The 13,217-nt window shown below is 71.3% G+C and overlaps 1 protein-coding gene across 1 annotated transcript; it reads right to left on the bottom strand.

Annotated features, from left to right (window-relative positions):
- Nucleotides 1-5,648: 5,648 nt before the first annotated feature.
- On the bottom strand, nt 5,649-12,619 carry ACHE (acetylcholinesterase (Yt blood group)). The gene is made up of 3 exons (XM_074941158.1): nt 11,125-12,619; nt 10,354-10,521; nt 5,649-5,792 (listed from the first exon to the last, which is right to left on the bottom strand). The coding sequence occupies exons 1-2, from the start codon at nt 12,609-12,611 to the stop codon at nt 10,362-10,364; spliced, it is 1,647 nt and encodes a 548-aa protein (XP_074797259.1). The 5' UTR covers nt 12,612-12,619; the 3' UTR covers nt 5,649-5,792; nt 10,354-10,361.
- Nucleotides 12,620-13,217: the final 598 nt, after the last annotated feature.

Here is a 13,217-nt window from a genome sequence, read left to right as displayed (position 1 = left end):
CGCTAGCCCCCAAGCCCCGCCCCCCAGCCCTGCGGTGCCCCCCACTCCCGACCCACAGCCCCCTGCTAGCCCCCAGCCCCGCCGGTGCCCCCCACTCCCGACCCACAGCCCCCTGCTAGCCCCCAGCCCCGCCCCCCAGCCCTGCCGGTGCCCCCACTCCGACACACAGCCCCCCGCCAGCCCAGCCCTGCCCCCCAGCCCTGCCGGTGCCCCCCAGTCCCGACCCACAGCCCCCGCTAGCCCCCAGCCCCCGCCCCCAGCCCCTGCCGGTGCCCCCCACTCCCGACCCACAGCCCCCCGCTAGCCCCAGCCCCGTCCCCCAGCCCTGCCGGTGCCCCCCACTCCCGACCCCCAGCCCCCTGCTAGCCCAGCCCTGCCCGTGCCCCTCGCTCCCGACCCGCAGCCCCCGCTAGCCCAGCCCTGCCCCCCAGCCCTGCCGGTGCCCCCCAGTCCGACCCACAGCCCCCTGCTAGCCCCCAGCCCCGCCCCCCAGCCCTGCCGTGCCCCCCACTCCCGACCCCCAGCCCCCTGCTAGCCCCCAGCCCCACCCCCCAGCCCCTGCCGGTGCCCCCCCTCCCGACCCCACAGCCCCCGCTAGCCCCCAGCCCCGCCCCCCAGCCCTGCCGGTGCCCCCACTCCCGACCCTCAGCCCCCTGCTAGCCCCCAGCCCTGCCGGTGCCCCCCACTCCCCGACCCACAGCCCCCTGCTAGCCCAGCCCCGCCCCCCAGCCCTGCCGGTGCCCCCCACTCCCGACCCTCAGCCCCTGCTTGCCCCCAGCCCTGCCGGTGCCCCCCACTCCCGACCCACAGCCCCTGCCAGCCCCAGCCCCTGCCCCCAGCCCTGCCGGTGCCCCCCAGTCCCGACCCCCAGCCCCTGCTAGCCCCCAGCCCCGCCCCCCAGCCCTGCCGGTGCCCCCCACTCCCGACCCACAGCCCCCCGCCAGCCCAGCCCTGCCCCCCAGCCCTGCCGGTGCCCCCCAGTCCCGACCCACAGCCCCCCGCTAGCCCCCAGCCCCGCCCCCCAGCCCTGCCGGTGCCCCCCACTCCCCGACCCACAGCCCCCCGCTAGCCCCCAGCCCCGCCCCCCAGCCCTGCCCGTGCCCCTCGCTCCCGACCCGCAGCCCCCCGCTAGCCCAGCCCTGCCCCCCAGCCCTGCCGGTGCCCCCAGTCCCGACCCACAGCCCCCTGCTAGCCCCCAGCCCCGCCCCCCAGCCCTGCTGGTGCCCCCCACTCCCGACCCCCAGCCCCCTGCTAGCCCCCAGCCCCGCCCCCCAGCCCTGCCGGTGCCCCCCCTCCCGACCCACAGCCCCCCGCTAGCCCCAGCCCCGCCCCCCAGCCCTGCCGGTGCCCCCACTCCCGACCCCCAGCCCCCTGCTAGCCCAGCCCTGCCGGTGCCCCCCACTCCCGACCCACAGCCCCTGCCAGCCCAGCCCTGCCCCCCAGCCCTGCCGGTGCCCCCCACTCCCGACCCGCATCCCCTGCCAGCCCAGCCTTGCCCGCCCAGCCCTGCCGGTGCCCCCACTCCCGACCCACAGCCCCCTGCCAGCCCAGCCCTGCCCCCCAGCCCTGCCAGTGCCCCTCACTCCCGACCCACAGCCCCCCGCTAGCCCAGTCCCGCCCCCCAACCCCTGCTGGTGCCCCCCACCTCCCGACCCACAGCCCCCCGCCAGCCAGCCCTGCCCCCCCATCTCTGCCGGTGCCCCTCACTCCTGACCCACAGGCCCCCCGCTAGCCCAGCCCTGCCCCCCCAGCTCTGCCGGTGCCCCCACTCCCGACCCACAGCCCCCTGCCAGCCCAGCCCTGCCCCCCCAGCTCTGCCGGTGCCCCTCACTCCCGACCCACAGCCCCCTGCCAGCCCAGCCCTGCCCCCCCAGCTCTGCCGGTGCCCCCCACTCCCGACCCACAGCCCCCTGCCAGCCCAGCCCTGCCCCCCCAGCTCTGCCGGTGCCCCTCACTCCCGACCCACAGCCCCCTGCCAGCCCAGCCCTGGGCTCCCCCTGACCCCGTAGCTATCAGGAATCAGGGCCTGGCCTGCGGAGGGTGTATAATGGCCAGGCTGGCTGAGGTCCGTGCGGTCCGTGGTTCCTGTGGCGAGGGAAGCCGGTGCAGGGAGCTGCCGTGTTGTGGGGCTGGAAACGGAAGCCTGGAGGAACGTGGGGCCGAGGCCCCCGGAGAGGCGCTTTCCTGGCCACGGAGAAGGCTCCCAGCCAGGGCGGGAGCAGGGCAGCTTCCTGTCATGGCTTCTGTGCCACGACCAGCCCAGCGTGTCGGCAGAGACGGGATTTCTCAAGTCCTCACTCTGCAGGTCAGAGCAGGGCGAGTCCCCAGCAGTCTAGGGCCACTGACACACGGGCCGTCCCAGGGCAGCGTCCCGTCTCCATCGGCATCCAGCAGAGACACGGACGGGAAGGGGCCGAACGAGCTGCCGAACGGGTGGGCGGGTGGCTGGGGAAGGCCAGGCCGGACAAGCCCTGGGACTGAGGAGCGGCGCTGGGTTCACCGTTCGGCCTCAGGGACGCGGCTGGGAGAAGCTTGACTCCGTCCGTGCTCAGAGGTCGTGAATGGCGTGTGGTGCCTTCACCCTGCCAGGGGCCGCTGGGGCTGCAGGGGGCTGGGGGGCTGCAGGGAGCCATGGGATGCCCAGTGGGGAGAGATGGGACCCAAACGCAGCTGCCTCCCTGGCCCCGAGCGAGGGTTGCCAGGCGGGGGGTTTTCGACCAGAACACCTGGTCGAAAAGGGAGCTGGCGGCTCCGGTCGGCTCTGCGCAGAGCCCCCTGGCTGCGCCTCTGCCTAGGGCTGACGTGCCGGCTGATTTGGGGGGCAGCACGGAGCCGGGCAGGCAGGGAGCCTGGATTAGCCCCGGGGCCACGCTGTGCCACTGACCGGGAGCTGCCCGGATGGAGCCCCCACCCTGAACCTCCTGCCCCAGGTCGGACCCCCTCCTGCACCCTAACTTCCTTCCAGAGCCCACACACCAACCCCTGCCCCAGTCCAGAGAAATGTGACTGAGGGTGGGGAAGCTGGAGGGGTGGGGGCAGGGCCTCAGAGAAGGGGTGGGGTCTCAGAAAAGGGGGCGGGGCAAGGGTGTGAGGTTTTGCGCACTTAGAAAGTTGCTGACATCGAGGACGCGGCCCTCGATGCGACCAGGAAGTCGGGCGCAAATTCCTGTTTGTTCCCCATGCCCCAGCGGGCCGGGAGCTGCGGTCCGGCGTCGCAGGGGGAGCGTGGTGGGAAACACAGAGGCCTGAAAGGAGCCATGTTTTGCCACGGCCCGTAGGGAGGAAATGGGGCCCCGGACCTGCCGGGGAATGGGGAGAATTTAATTCCCAAATCCTCCCTGGTGCTCAGCAGGGGACCTGGCTCCGCCCTAAGGGCCACTGGGAAGGTCACCAGCGGATCCAAGCGTTTGCCCGAGGATGGATCCTGCCTGGGACCAGCATCGTCTCCCTCCAGGTAACCGGCCCTGGAGACCCTGCTAGCCCAGCCGTGCCCCCCCGAGCCCTGCCGGTGCCCTTGCTCCCGACCCGCAGCCCCTGCTAGCCCAGCCCTGCCCCCCAGCCCTGCCGGTGCCCCTCACTCCCGACCCGCAGCCCTGCCAGCCCCCAGCCCCGCCCCCCAGCCCTGCCAGGACCCCTCACCTCGACCCGCAGCCCCTGCCAGCCCCCAGCCCTGCCCCCCAGCTGCCGGTGCCCCTCACTCCCGACCCGCAGCCCCTGCTAGCCCAGCCCTGCCCCCCCCCGCCCCCGTGCCCCTCACTCCCGACCCGCAGCCCCTGCCAGCCCCCAGCCCTGCCCCCCCAGCCCTGCCAGGACCCCTCACTCCTGACCTGCAGCCCCTGCTAGCCCAGCCCTGCCCCCCAGCCCAGCCGGTGCCCCTCACTCCCGACCCGCAGCCCCTGCCAGCCCCCAGCCCTGCCAGGACCCCTCACCCGACCCCGCAGCCCCTGCCAGCCCAGCCCTGCCCCCCCCAGCCCTGCCGGTGCCCCTCACTCCTGACCTGCAGCCCCTGCTAGCCCAGCCCTGCCCCCCCAGCCCTGCCGGTGCCCCTCACTCCTGACCTGCAGCCCCTGCCAGCCCAGCCCTGCCCCCCCAGCCCTGCCGGTGCCCCTCACTCCTGACCTGCAGCCCCTGCTAGCCCAGCCCTGCCCCCCCATCTCTGCCGGTGCCCCCTCACTCCCGACCCCGCAGCCCCTGCCAGCCCCCAGCCCTGCCCCCCCAGCCCTGCCAGGACCCCTCACTCCCGACCCGCAGCCCCTGCTAGCCCAGCCCTGCCCCCCCAGCCCTGCCGGTGCCCCTCACTCCCCGACCCGCAGCCCCCCATGTCAAGGCAGAGTCTGTGTCTTTAAATCTTTTATTGGGCGGTTCACAGACAGGTCGGCCCGGAGGTGCGCATTGGCCATGCAGGTTGAGGAGGGGAGGGGGCCTCCGAGCAGCCCCCCCACTTGTTGGTGCAGCTTCCCGCTGAGGCTTCGTGGGCTGCTGGGGGAGCCCTGACATGGGGCGCGGGTGGGATTGAGGGAGGTGGGGCTGGGCTAGGACTTGGGGGACAGTCGGGGGAAGCAGCTGTAGGATTCAGCTAATATATATGGGGGAGGGCTGGGGGGCTTCAGGAGGGAAAATTGGGGGCTGAAACGGTATTAGGGAAGTTTGGGTCAGTGTGGGGAGGAGTTGGGGGGCTGGGAGTTGGGGGTCAGTGCAGGGACGGGTTGGGAGTTGGGGGTCAGTGTGGGGAGGGGTTGTGGGCTGGGAGTTGGGGGTCAGTGTGGGGGTCAGTATTGGGAGAGGGGGCTGGGAGTTGGGGGTCAGTGTGGGGGTCAGTATGAAGATGGGGCTGGGAGTTGGGGGTCAGCATGGGGAGGGGATCGGGGACAGTGTGGGGAGGGGTTGGGGGCTGGGGAGTTGGGGGTCAGTGTGGTGGTCAGTATGAAGACGGGCTGGGAGTTGGGGGTCAGCATGGGGAGGGGATCGGGGACAGTGTGGGGAGGGGTTGGGGCTGGGAGTTGGGGGTCAGTGTGGGGGTCAGTATGAAGATGGGGCTGGAGTTGGGGGTCAGTGTGGGGGTCAGTGTGAAGATGGGGCTGGGAGTTGGGGGTCAGTGTGGGGAGGGGTTGTGGGCTGGGAGTTGGGGGTCAGTGTGGGGGTCAGTATGAAGATGGGGCTGGGAGTTGGGGGTCAGTGTGAAGACGGGGCTGGGAGTTGGGGGTCAGCGTGGGAGGGGATCGGGACAGTGTGGGGAGGGGTTGGGGGCTGGAGTTGGTGTGGGGTAGTGGGTGGGGGCTGGGAGTTGGGGGTCAGCGTGGGGCGGGGTTGGGGGGCAGCGCGGGGCTCACGGGCAGCGACTCGGGGTGCTACGTACACAATATAGATATTTGTCTATTTCTCACACATCTCTGAAGTGACCCTTATATACAGATACGGCGGGGGGGGGTGTGACACACACACACACCGTGGACTGGGGGGGAGGGGTCTCAGATTGCACAGCCCGGTTAAACCCCCCTTTCCCCGTGGCTGGGGGTCCAGGCGGGGGGCGGGGGGCGCTGGGGAGGAGCCTGGGGGAGGGGTGTGGGGGACAGTGGAGGGGGCAGGTGAAGGGCTGAGGGGTGTGGGGTGACAGGAGGCCGCCCCGCACCGCTCGGAGCAGCGGCGGGGGGAGCCGTCGGGGGCGCCCCCCCTCACCGCTCGGAGCAGCGCGTCTGCGGCTGTAGTGATCGAATTGGCTTTTCCAGTGGCCCATGTACGCGCTCCAGGGTGAAACTCCAGTCTCCACTGACGCTCGGCCTCCTCGATGTTCTCTGGGGGGGGGCGGGGGGGAGAAGAGATGGGGCGGGGGGGGCGGTTAGCGTCCTCAGAGCTGGGCCCAGAGCCCCCTGCCCTCTCCCGGAGCCCCGTGCCCTCTCCCGGAGCCACCGCCCCACCCCCTTCCCCGAACAACCCCCCAGGCCCCGTGCGCAAGGTGGCGGGGGGGGGGAGCCGCTCAGTGCTTTAAGGCCCCTTCCCCCAGCGTGGCCAGGCTCCGGGCCCCGGCTCTGGCGGCCGTCGGGCTTTCCTGGCGCCCGGGGCTGCTGGGAAGACGGTCGCCTCCCCCCTGTCTCCCGGAGAGGGTCCCCAGCGATCGGCAGCCGGCCTCGTCGCGTGGGGGGAGGGGGGTTTGCACCGACGCGATTCCTGCTCCCCGCGAGTCCGGCACGGCCGAGTCCCCGCCCGGCCGCCCCGGCAGGGACGTCCATGTTTCCTGCTTGTATGGCACCTTGCGCCTCCGGCTGGCCGAGCCGCGTCCACGAGCTCCCGGCTTTGCCCCGAGTCTGTCCCCGAGCGGCGAGTCCTTGCCCTGGCCCAGGGGGGTGGGCCGGGGGCGGGGGGGGGCTGGGGGCCGCTTCGGCAGACGCGCCTCGCTGCGTCTTCGCAGCCGGGGGGTCTCGGTTTCCGGAGGCGGCCCAGTCGCTCCCGGCCTTCTCTGGCGCCACGGCTAGGGCTGAATCTCTCTTCAGCTGGGGGTCGCCGTGCGGGCTGGGCTGTCGCCCGACCCACCGGGGCCTTGACTGCTCCGCTCTGTCGCCACCCACTGTCTCTGGGGCGGAAAGCGGGCGCTGGCCAGCACCGGCCCCCATTGCGGTGACCCCGTGGCTGTCAGCAGGTGCCGGGGGACGACGTGGGAAGCTAACCGGGGCCACGTCGCGGAGACCCTGTGTGTCCTGGACCGGCCGTGGGGCCCGTGGACACGCCCCAGATGCGATCCTCATCTGGGGCCGCGCCCGGCCGGTAGGGCTGAGTGGGGCTCACAGGAGGGTGTTTGTCACTGAACGGGTTCCCTCCCCGGCTGGGGGGTGAGAGCAGGGGGGGCTGGGAGCCCGGACGCCTGGGTTCTCTCCCCGGCTCTGGGAGGGGAGTGGGGGCCGGGGGGTTAGAGCAGGGGGCTGGGAGCCCGGACGCCTGGGTTCTCTCCCCGTCTCCAGGAGGGGAGTGGGGGCTGGGGGGTTACAGCGGGGGGCTGGAGCCAGGACGCCTGGGTTCTCTCCCTGGCTCTGGGAAAGGAGTGGGGGCTGGTGGGTTAGATGGGGCAGTGCCCAGGTGTTGATGTGTGGGAGGGGTTCCCACATGTGGGGTAGTGTCTGGGGGTGGGCACTGCCAAGCAACCCCTCCCCCTCATCTCGCATCTGCAAAGCAGCGTCCCCCTCAGGACGCAGTCCCCCCGCCCCAAACCTCGTTCCCTGTAAACCCCCCTCCACTGGGGGAGGGGCCCCTATCGCCACCCCCTGAGTTCTCCCTGCCCCCCATCTCAGAGCCCCTCCCCCCATACCTGATCACCCCCTTTATACTGAGAGCCCCTGCCCCGCACCACTCTGTGTCCCCTCTTCACCCCTCCACCTCACTGACCCTTCTCTTCACCTCAGGGCCCTCCCCCCATAGGGGGGCCAACTCCCCCCATGTGCCCCATCTCTCGCCCTCCAGCTCCCCAACACACCCTGCCCCACTCCCCACACTCACTTTATTGCGGGGGGGGGAGTGAATCGTCAAAGACATGAAGACGACATGCAAAAGGAAACACTAAAAAATGTCTTTTATAAGTGGCCAGAAACCCCCCAGCCGGGACCGCCGGCCGGGCTCAGGGGGTTGGGCGGGTGACAACCTCCCCCCGCCCCGCCCCCGCCCCCGTGGGGTGTCAGAGATCAGGAACACCAGGGTGAGCTGGGCTGGGACACGTACCCCGTGGGTCCCTCCCCCCGCCGGCCGGCGCGCGTCAGACCGCGTGGCAGGGCGCAGAGCTGGCCCCCTGCGGCAGCCCCCCCTGAGGGCCCCGGGCGGGCGCAGTGCTTGTGCCGTGGGGGTGTGGGCGGGCGTGCGGGGGCTTGGCCGCGTCCAGGTGCCGGGTGACGGCTGTGTCGTGTGCACAGGGAGGGCGCCGTGGGTCCCTGTGCAGTGAGTGGGCAGGGAGCGGGCCGTGGGTACACGCAGTGTAGCGCATCTCTGTGCAGTGCAGTGCGTGTGAAGTACACACACGCAGTGCCCATACAGTGCGCCCTATTCCTGCAATCAGTGTGCAGTGTCCAGGGGTCCGTGAGCAGTGTCCACCTGCCGTGTGTCAGTGGGCAGTGCGCATAGCATGCCGTGAGCACAGTGTGGGTGTGGAGTGAGTGTGCAGTGCATGGCAGTGTGCAGTGTGTGCCCGCAGAGTTTGTGTGCGTGCATGAGCAGTGTGCGTATATGCAGTGAGTGTGCAGTGTGTGTGTGGTGTGTTCAGTGTGCGTGCATGCAGTGAGTGTGTGCAGTGCGTGTGCATGCAGCATGTGTGTATTCACTGCGTGCGTATGCGTGCGGTGAGTGCAGTGCGCAGTGTGCGCAGTGTGCGCGCAGTGTGCGTGTGTCAGTGTGTGCGTGCAGTGTGCAGTGTATGCAGTGTGCACGCAGTGCGTGTGTCAGTGTGTGTGTGGTGTGGTCAGTGTGCGTGCGTGCAGTGAGTGTGTGCAGTGCGTGTGCATGCAGAATGTGTGTATTCACTGCGTGCGTATGCGTGTGGTGAGTGCAGTGCACAGTGTGCGCGCAGTGTGCGTGTGTCAGTGTGTGCGTGCAGTGTGCAGTGTATGCAGTGTGCACGCAGTGCGTGTGTCAGTGTGTGTGCGGTGTGGTCAGTGTGCGTGCGTGCAGTGAGTGTGTGCAGTGCGTGTGCATGCAGCATGTGTGTATTCACTGCGTGCGTATGCGTGCGGTGAGTGCAGTGCGCAGTGTGCGCTGTGTGCGTATATGCAGTGTGTGCGTGGTGTGTTCAGTGTGCGTGTGTGCAGTGAGTGCGTGCAGTGCGTGTGTCAGTGTGTGCGTGCAGTGCGCGCGTGCAGTGAGTGTGTGCAGTGCGTGTGCATGCAGCATGCGTGTATTCACTGCGTGCGTATGCATGCGGTGAGCGCAGTGTATGCAGTGTGCGCGCAGTGTGCGCAGTGTGCGTGCAACTCAGGTGCTGGGTCTCTAGGTGTGCGGCGGGTCGGCGCAGCTCGCGCCTCATGTCGACGTGTGCACAGAAGTGCGGACGTGCCGCGGTTGGGCAGCGAGGCTCCGCCCTCTCCCTGCCGTCCCACCCCCACCCCCTCTGCTGCTGCCGAGGGCCCCGGGGCGGGGGGCGGGGGGCCGGCAGCAGCCTCGGAGCAGCAGAGCTGCGTCGCTCTGGGCCGCGGCCGGAGCGCTAAAATCCTGCCTAGGGAATGCCCCCCCTGCTCCTGGGGCGGGGCGCTGTCCCCCCGGCCCCGGCTGGGTGCCCCCCAGTGGCCCGTTCAGGGCGCTCCGGCCGGGTGCCCCCCAGTGGCCCGTTCGGGGCGCTCCGGCCGGGTGCCCCCCAGTGGCCCGTTCGGGGCGCTCCGGCCGGGTGCCCCCCAGTGGCCCGTTCGGGGCGCTCCGGCCGGGTGCCCCCTAGTGGCCCGTTCGGGGCGCTCCGGCTGGGTGCCCCCCAGTGGCCCGTTCAGGGAGCTCCGGCTGGGTGCCCCCCAGTGGCCCGTTCAGGGAGCTCCGGCTGGGTGCCCCCTAGAGGCCCGTTCAGGGAGCTCCGGCTGGGTGCCCCCCAGTGGCCCGTTCGGGGCGCTCCGCTGGGTGCCCCCCAGTGGCCCGTTCGGGGCGCTCCGGCTGGGTGCCCCCCAGTGGCCCGTTCGGGGAGCTCCGGCTGGGTGCCCCCCAGTGGCCCGTTCGGGGAGCTCCGGCCGGGTGCCCCCCAGTGGCCCGTTCGGGGAGCTCCGGCCGGGTGCCCCCCAGTGGCCCGTTCAGGGCGCTTCGGCTGGGTGCCCCCCAGTGGCCCGTTCGGGGCGCTCCGGCTGGGTGCCCCCCAGTGGCCCGTTCAGGGAGCTCCGGCCGGGTGCCCCCTAGTGGCCCGTTCAGGGCGCTCCGGCCGGGTGCCCCCTAGTGGCCAGGAATTCCACAGGCCCTGCCCTGCCCCCGCCCCGCTGTCCGATGCATGCAGGATCTGCTCTCAGGGCCTGAGCCGCAGGGCGAGGAGGGGAAGGAGGGCGAGGAGGGGCAGTGGGGCTGGGGGGGGCCCTGGCCCCCGGTCGGTTGCCGCACATGGCTCTACAGGGGAGAAAAAGAAAAGAGGAGCGGGGGTTAAGCCATGGCCCGGACCCTGTGTGGCAGGGATACCGGGCTGGCTGGGCCGTGATGGGGGGGAAGGGGATATCGTTGGTTTGTCCTGCCTCAGTTTCCCTCTGTGAGCTCCCCTCCCACTTCCCCCATCCATTTACCCCTCCCACTCCCCCCATGAGGCAAAGATCCCCCCCATGCTGCCCCACAGCCCCGCTCCCGATACAGGGTTCCCCCAGTGGTCTCCAGCCCCCAATCCCGATGCAGGGCTCCCCGCGTCCCCCCCCCCCGGCATCTCACCAGTGATGTTAAGCAGCTTGGGGCAGGAAGCGGTTCCAGAAGGCGCAGACCTGGGCCCGGAGCCCCTGCCCCACAGCCAGGGGTCGCAGATTCAGTTGTACGTACTGCTGCTGCCGTGGGGTGTAGGGGGGCCAGCGCGCCCCCCTCTCTGACGGTTCATTGGGGTCCCTGCCCAGGAGGGGGAGAGGGGTCACGCCTTGCTGGCTGGGGACGCCCAAACCCACCCGCCTGCCCCCCCAGTGTGGGGACTCCCCTCCACTGACTCACCCCTGGGCACCCCCAAACCCACCTACCGATCCCTTAGTGTGGGGACCCCCTCTGGGGATCCCCAAATCCACCCAGATACCTCCCAGTGTGGGGACCCTCCCCAGAGACCTCCAAACCCACCCAGCTACCCCCCTGTGTGGGGACCCCCCTCTGGGGATCCCCAAACCCACCCAGCTACCTCCCAGTGTGGGGACCCTCCCCAGAGACCTCCAAACCCACCCAGCTACCCCCCAGTGTGGGGACATCCCTCCCCTGACTTACCCCTGGGGACCCCCAAACCCACCCAACTACCTCCCAGTCTGGGGACCCCCCAGAGACCTCCAAACCCACCGACATGTCCCCCACCGTGGGGACCCCCCTCCAGGGGCCAAGTGCACCCACCTGCCCCCCTGAGTGTGGGGACCCCTCTCCACAGACCCCCCCCGCTCCAAGGCCTCCCAAGCCCTGCCTTGAGGCCCTGCCCCCCAGATCTCCGCCCACTCACGCCCCGCCCCCCGCCGGTACCCGGTGCGGGCGAAGTTGGCCCAGTAGCGCATCATCCGGCGGCTGAGCGTGGCCTCCTCGGCCGTGTAGTTGAGGCCGGGGTCGAGGGGCAGGCCGAAGACGAACTCGATCTCGTAGCCGTGGGGCACCCCCATCCAGGGGGGCCAGAGCATGTTGGAGGCCCGGTGGTCGAAGAGGTAGGTGTAGACCCGAGCGCCCCGCTCGGCCAGCCGCAGGGCGAAGTGGGTGACGGGGCAGATCACGTTGTGGTCGCCCACGATGTCGTCCATGGCCTCCCGGTTCTTCACCGGGTTGTCCTGGTCCAGCCAGTCGGTGTATTGCAGCACCACGGCTTCGGCCGCCAGCTCGTTGGCCTGGGGCACCCCTATGCGCACCCCGCCCAGGAAATCCTCCCGGCTGATCAGGCTCTCGTTGTCCTTGCTGAACCCGGGCACCCCGTAGATGAGGAAGTAGGTGCCCTCGTCCCGCACCACCCCCACCAGCGCCTGGGTCTCCTTGAAGCTGCCGGCGCCCGGCAGGGCCTCGGGCAGCTCGCCGGCGAAGTCCCCGTCGGCCACCGGCACGAAGGAGAAGCGGAAGACGCTCTGGTGGGGCAGCACCTGCCACTCCTGGTCGATCAGCTCCTGTGGGGTTTTGGCCCGCAGGCAGGCCACCAGCTCCGAGTCGTTGCCCGGCGGGCAGCCCACCAGCTTGGCCAGCTGGCCGGCCCGGCGCCGGCCCTCGGCTGGGGGCACGGTGGCCCAGGGGGCGTTGGGCACCCCGCTCTGCAGGATGGCGCGGCGGAAGAGCGGGCGGCTGCCGGGCGAGAGCAGGTGCATGCCCACCGAGGCGGCCCCGGCGCTCTCCCCGAAGATGGTCACCGCCTTGGGGTTGCCCCCGAAGAAATGCACGTTGGCCTGCACCCACTGCAGGGCCAGCCGCTGGTCCAGCAGCCCCACGTTGCCCGGCGCCTCCTGGCTGCCCGAAAGGGCCAGGAAGCCGAGGGCCCCCACCCGGTAGTTCATGGAGACCACCACGACCTGCTCGGCGTAGGCCAGGTAGCGCCCGTCGTAGACGTCCAGCGAGGCCGAGCCGCTGTAGAAGCCGCCCCCGTAGATCCACACCAGCACGGTGGCGTTTCGGGGGCGCGGGGAGGGCGCCCAGAGGTTGAGGTACAGGCAGTCCTCGCTCATCTCCCGGTTGGGGTTCCACATCTCGGTGCCGGGGAAGCCGGGGTAGAGGGTGTCCACGTACTGATAACAGGCCTGGCGGTAGGCGCCGGCGTCCAGCACCCCGCCCCAGGCGGCCTTGGGCTCCGGCCGCCGGAAGCGCAGCTCGCCCACGGGCGGCTCGGCGTAGGGGATGCCCAGGAAGGCGGAGACCTGGCCGGCAAGGACGGGCACCCGCAGGCCCCGCACCCGCCCCGCCCGGGTGCTGGCCACCAGCTCGTCGGCCCGGGCGCCAAGGGCCAGGGCGGCCCAGAGCAGGAGAACGGGGGCTGCGGCCATGGCGCTGTCTGCGGGGGGAAGGGCAGAGACGGGGTGAGGGGGCAGCAGGAGACGTGTCCCCCCTCCCCGGCCCCCGGGCTCCCCGGCCAGAGACAGCCCCCCCGCCCCGCCCCTGGGACCGCGGCACGATGCAGCCAGGAGGTCCCCGTCCCCCGAGTCCGCCCTGATAAGGGACCCCCGGGGCCTATCCCTGCCCAGCAGCTGCAGTCACCTTATCAGCAGCATGCAGAGACTGGGGCACCGGGAGGGGCGGGGGGCCTAGTGGTTAGAGCGGTGTGGGGGGGGTGCTGGGAGCCAGGATGCCTGGGTTCTCTCCCCAGCTCTGGGAGAGGCGGGGGGGCTAGGGGGTTAGAGCAGGGGAGGCTGGGAGCCAGGACTCCTGGGTTCTCTCCCCAGCTCTGGGAGGGGAGTGGGGGCTGGTGGGTTAGAGCAGGGGGGCTGGGAGCCTGGATGCCTGGGTTCTCTCCCCGGCTCTGGGAGGGGAGCGGGGGCTGGGGGGTTAGAGCAGGGGGGCTGGGAGCCAGGACTCCTGGGTTCTCTCCCCGCCTCTGGGAGGGGAGCGGGGCTTGGTGGGTTAGAGCAGGGGGGCCTGGGAGCCGGGACTCC

The sequence above is a fragment of the Natator depressus genome, chromosome 28, assembly GCF_965152275.1.
Source record: "Natator depressus isolate rNatDep1 chromosome 28, rNatDep2.hap1, whole genome shotgun sequence".
Classification (NCBI taxonomy): Eukaryota; Metazoa; Chordata; order Testudines; family Cheloniidae; genus Natator; species Natator depressus.
The sequence above is the reverse complement of the archived record's forward strand: the minus strand, read 5'-3'. Positions and strand labels throughout refer to the sequence as shown.

Bases quoted from the DNA above. Each gene is read 5' to 3' on its own strand.
- ACHE (XM_074941158.1), bottom strand. From the start codon at position 12,611: ATGGCCGCAGCCCCCGTTCTCCTGCTCTGGGCCGCCCTGGCCCTTGGC. The intron at 10,522-11,124 runs GTACCGGCGGGG...CCTCCTGGGCAG, and splicing joins GCCAACTTCGCCCGCACCGG to GGACCCCAATGAACCGTCAG.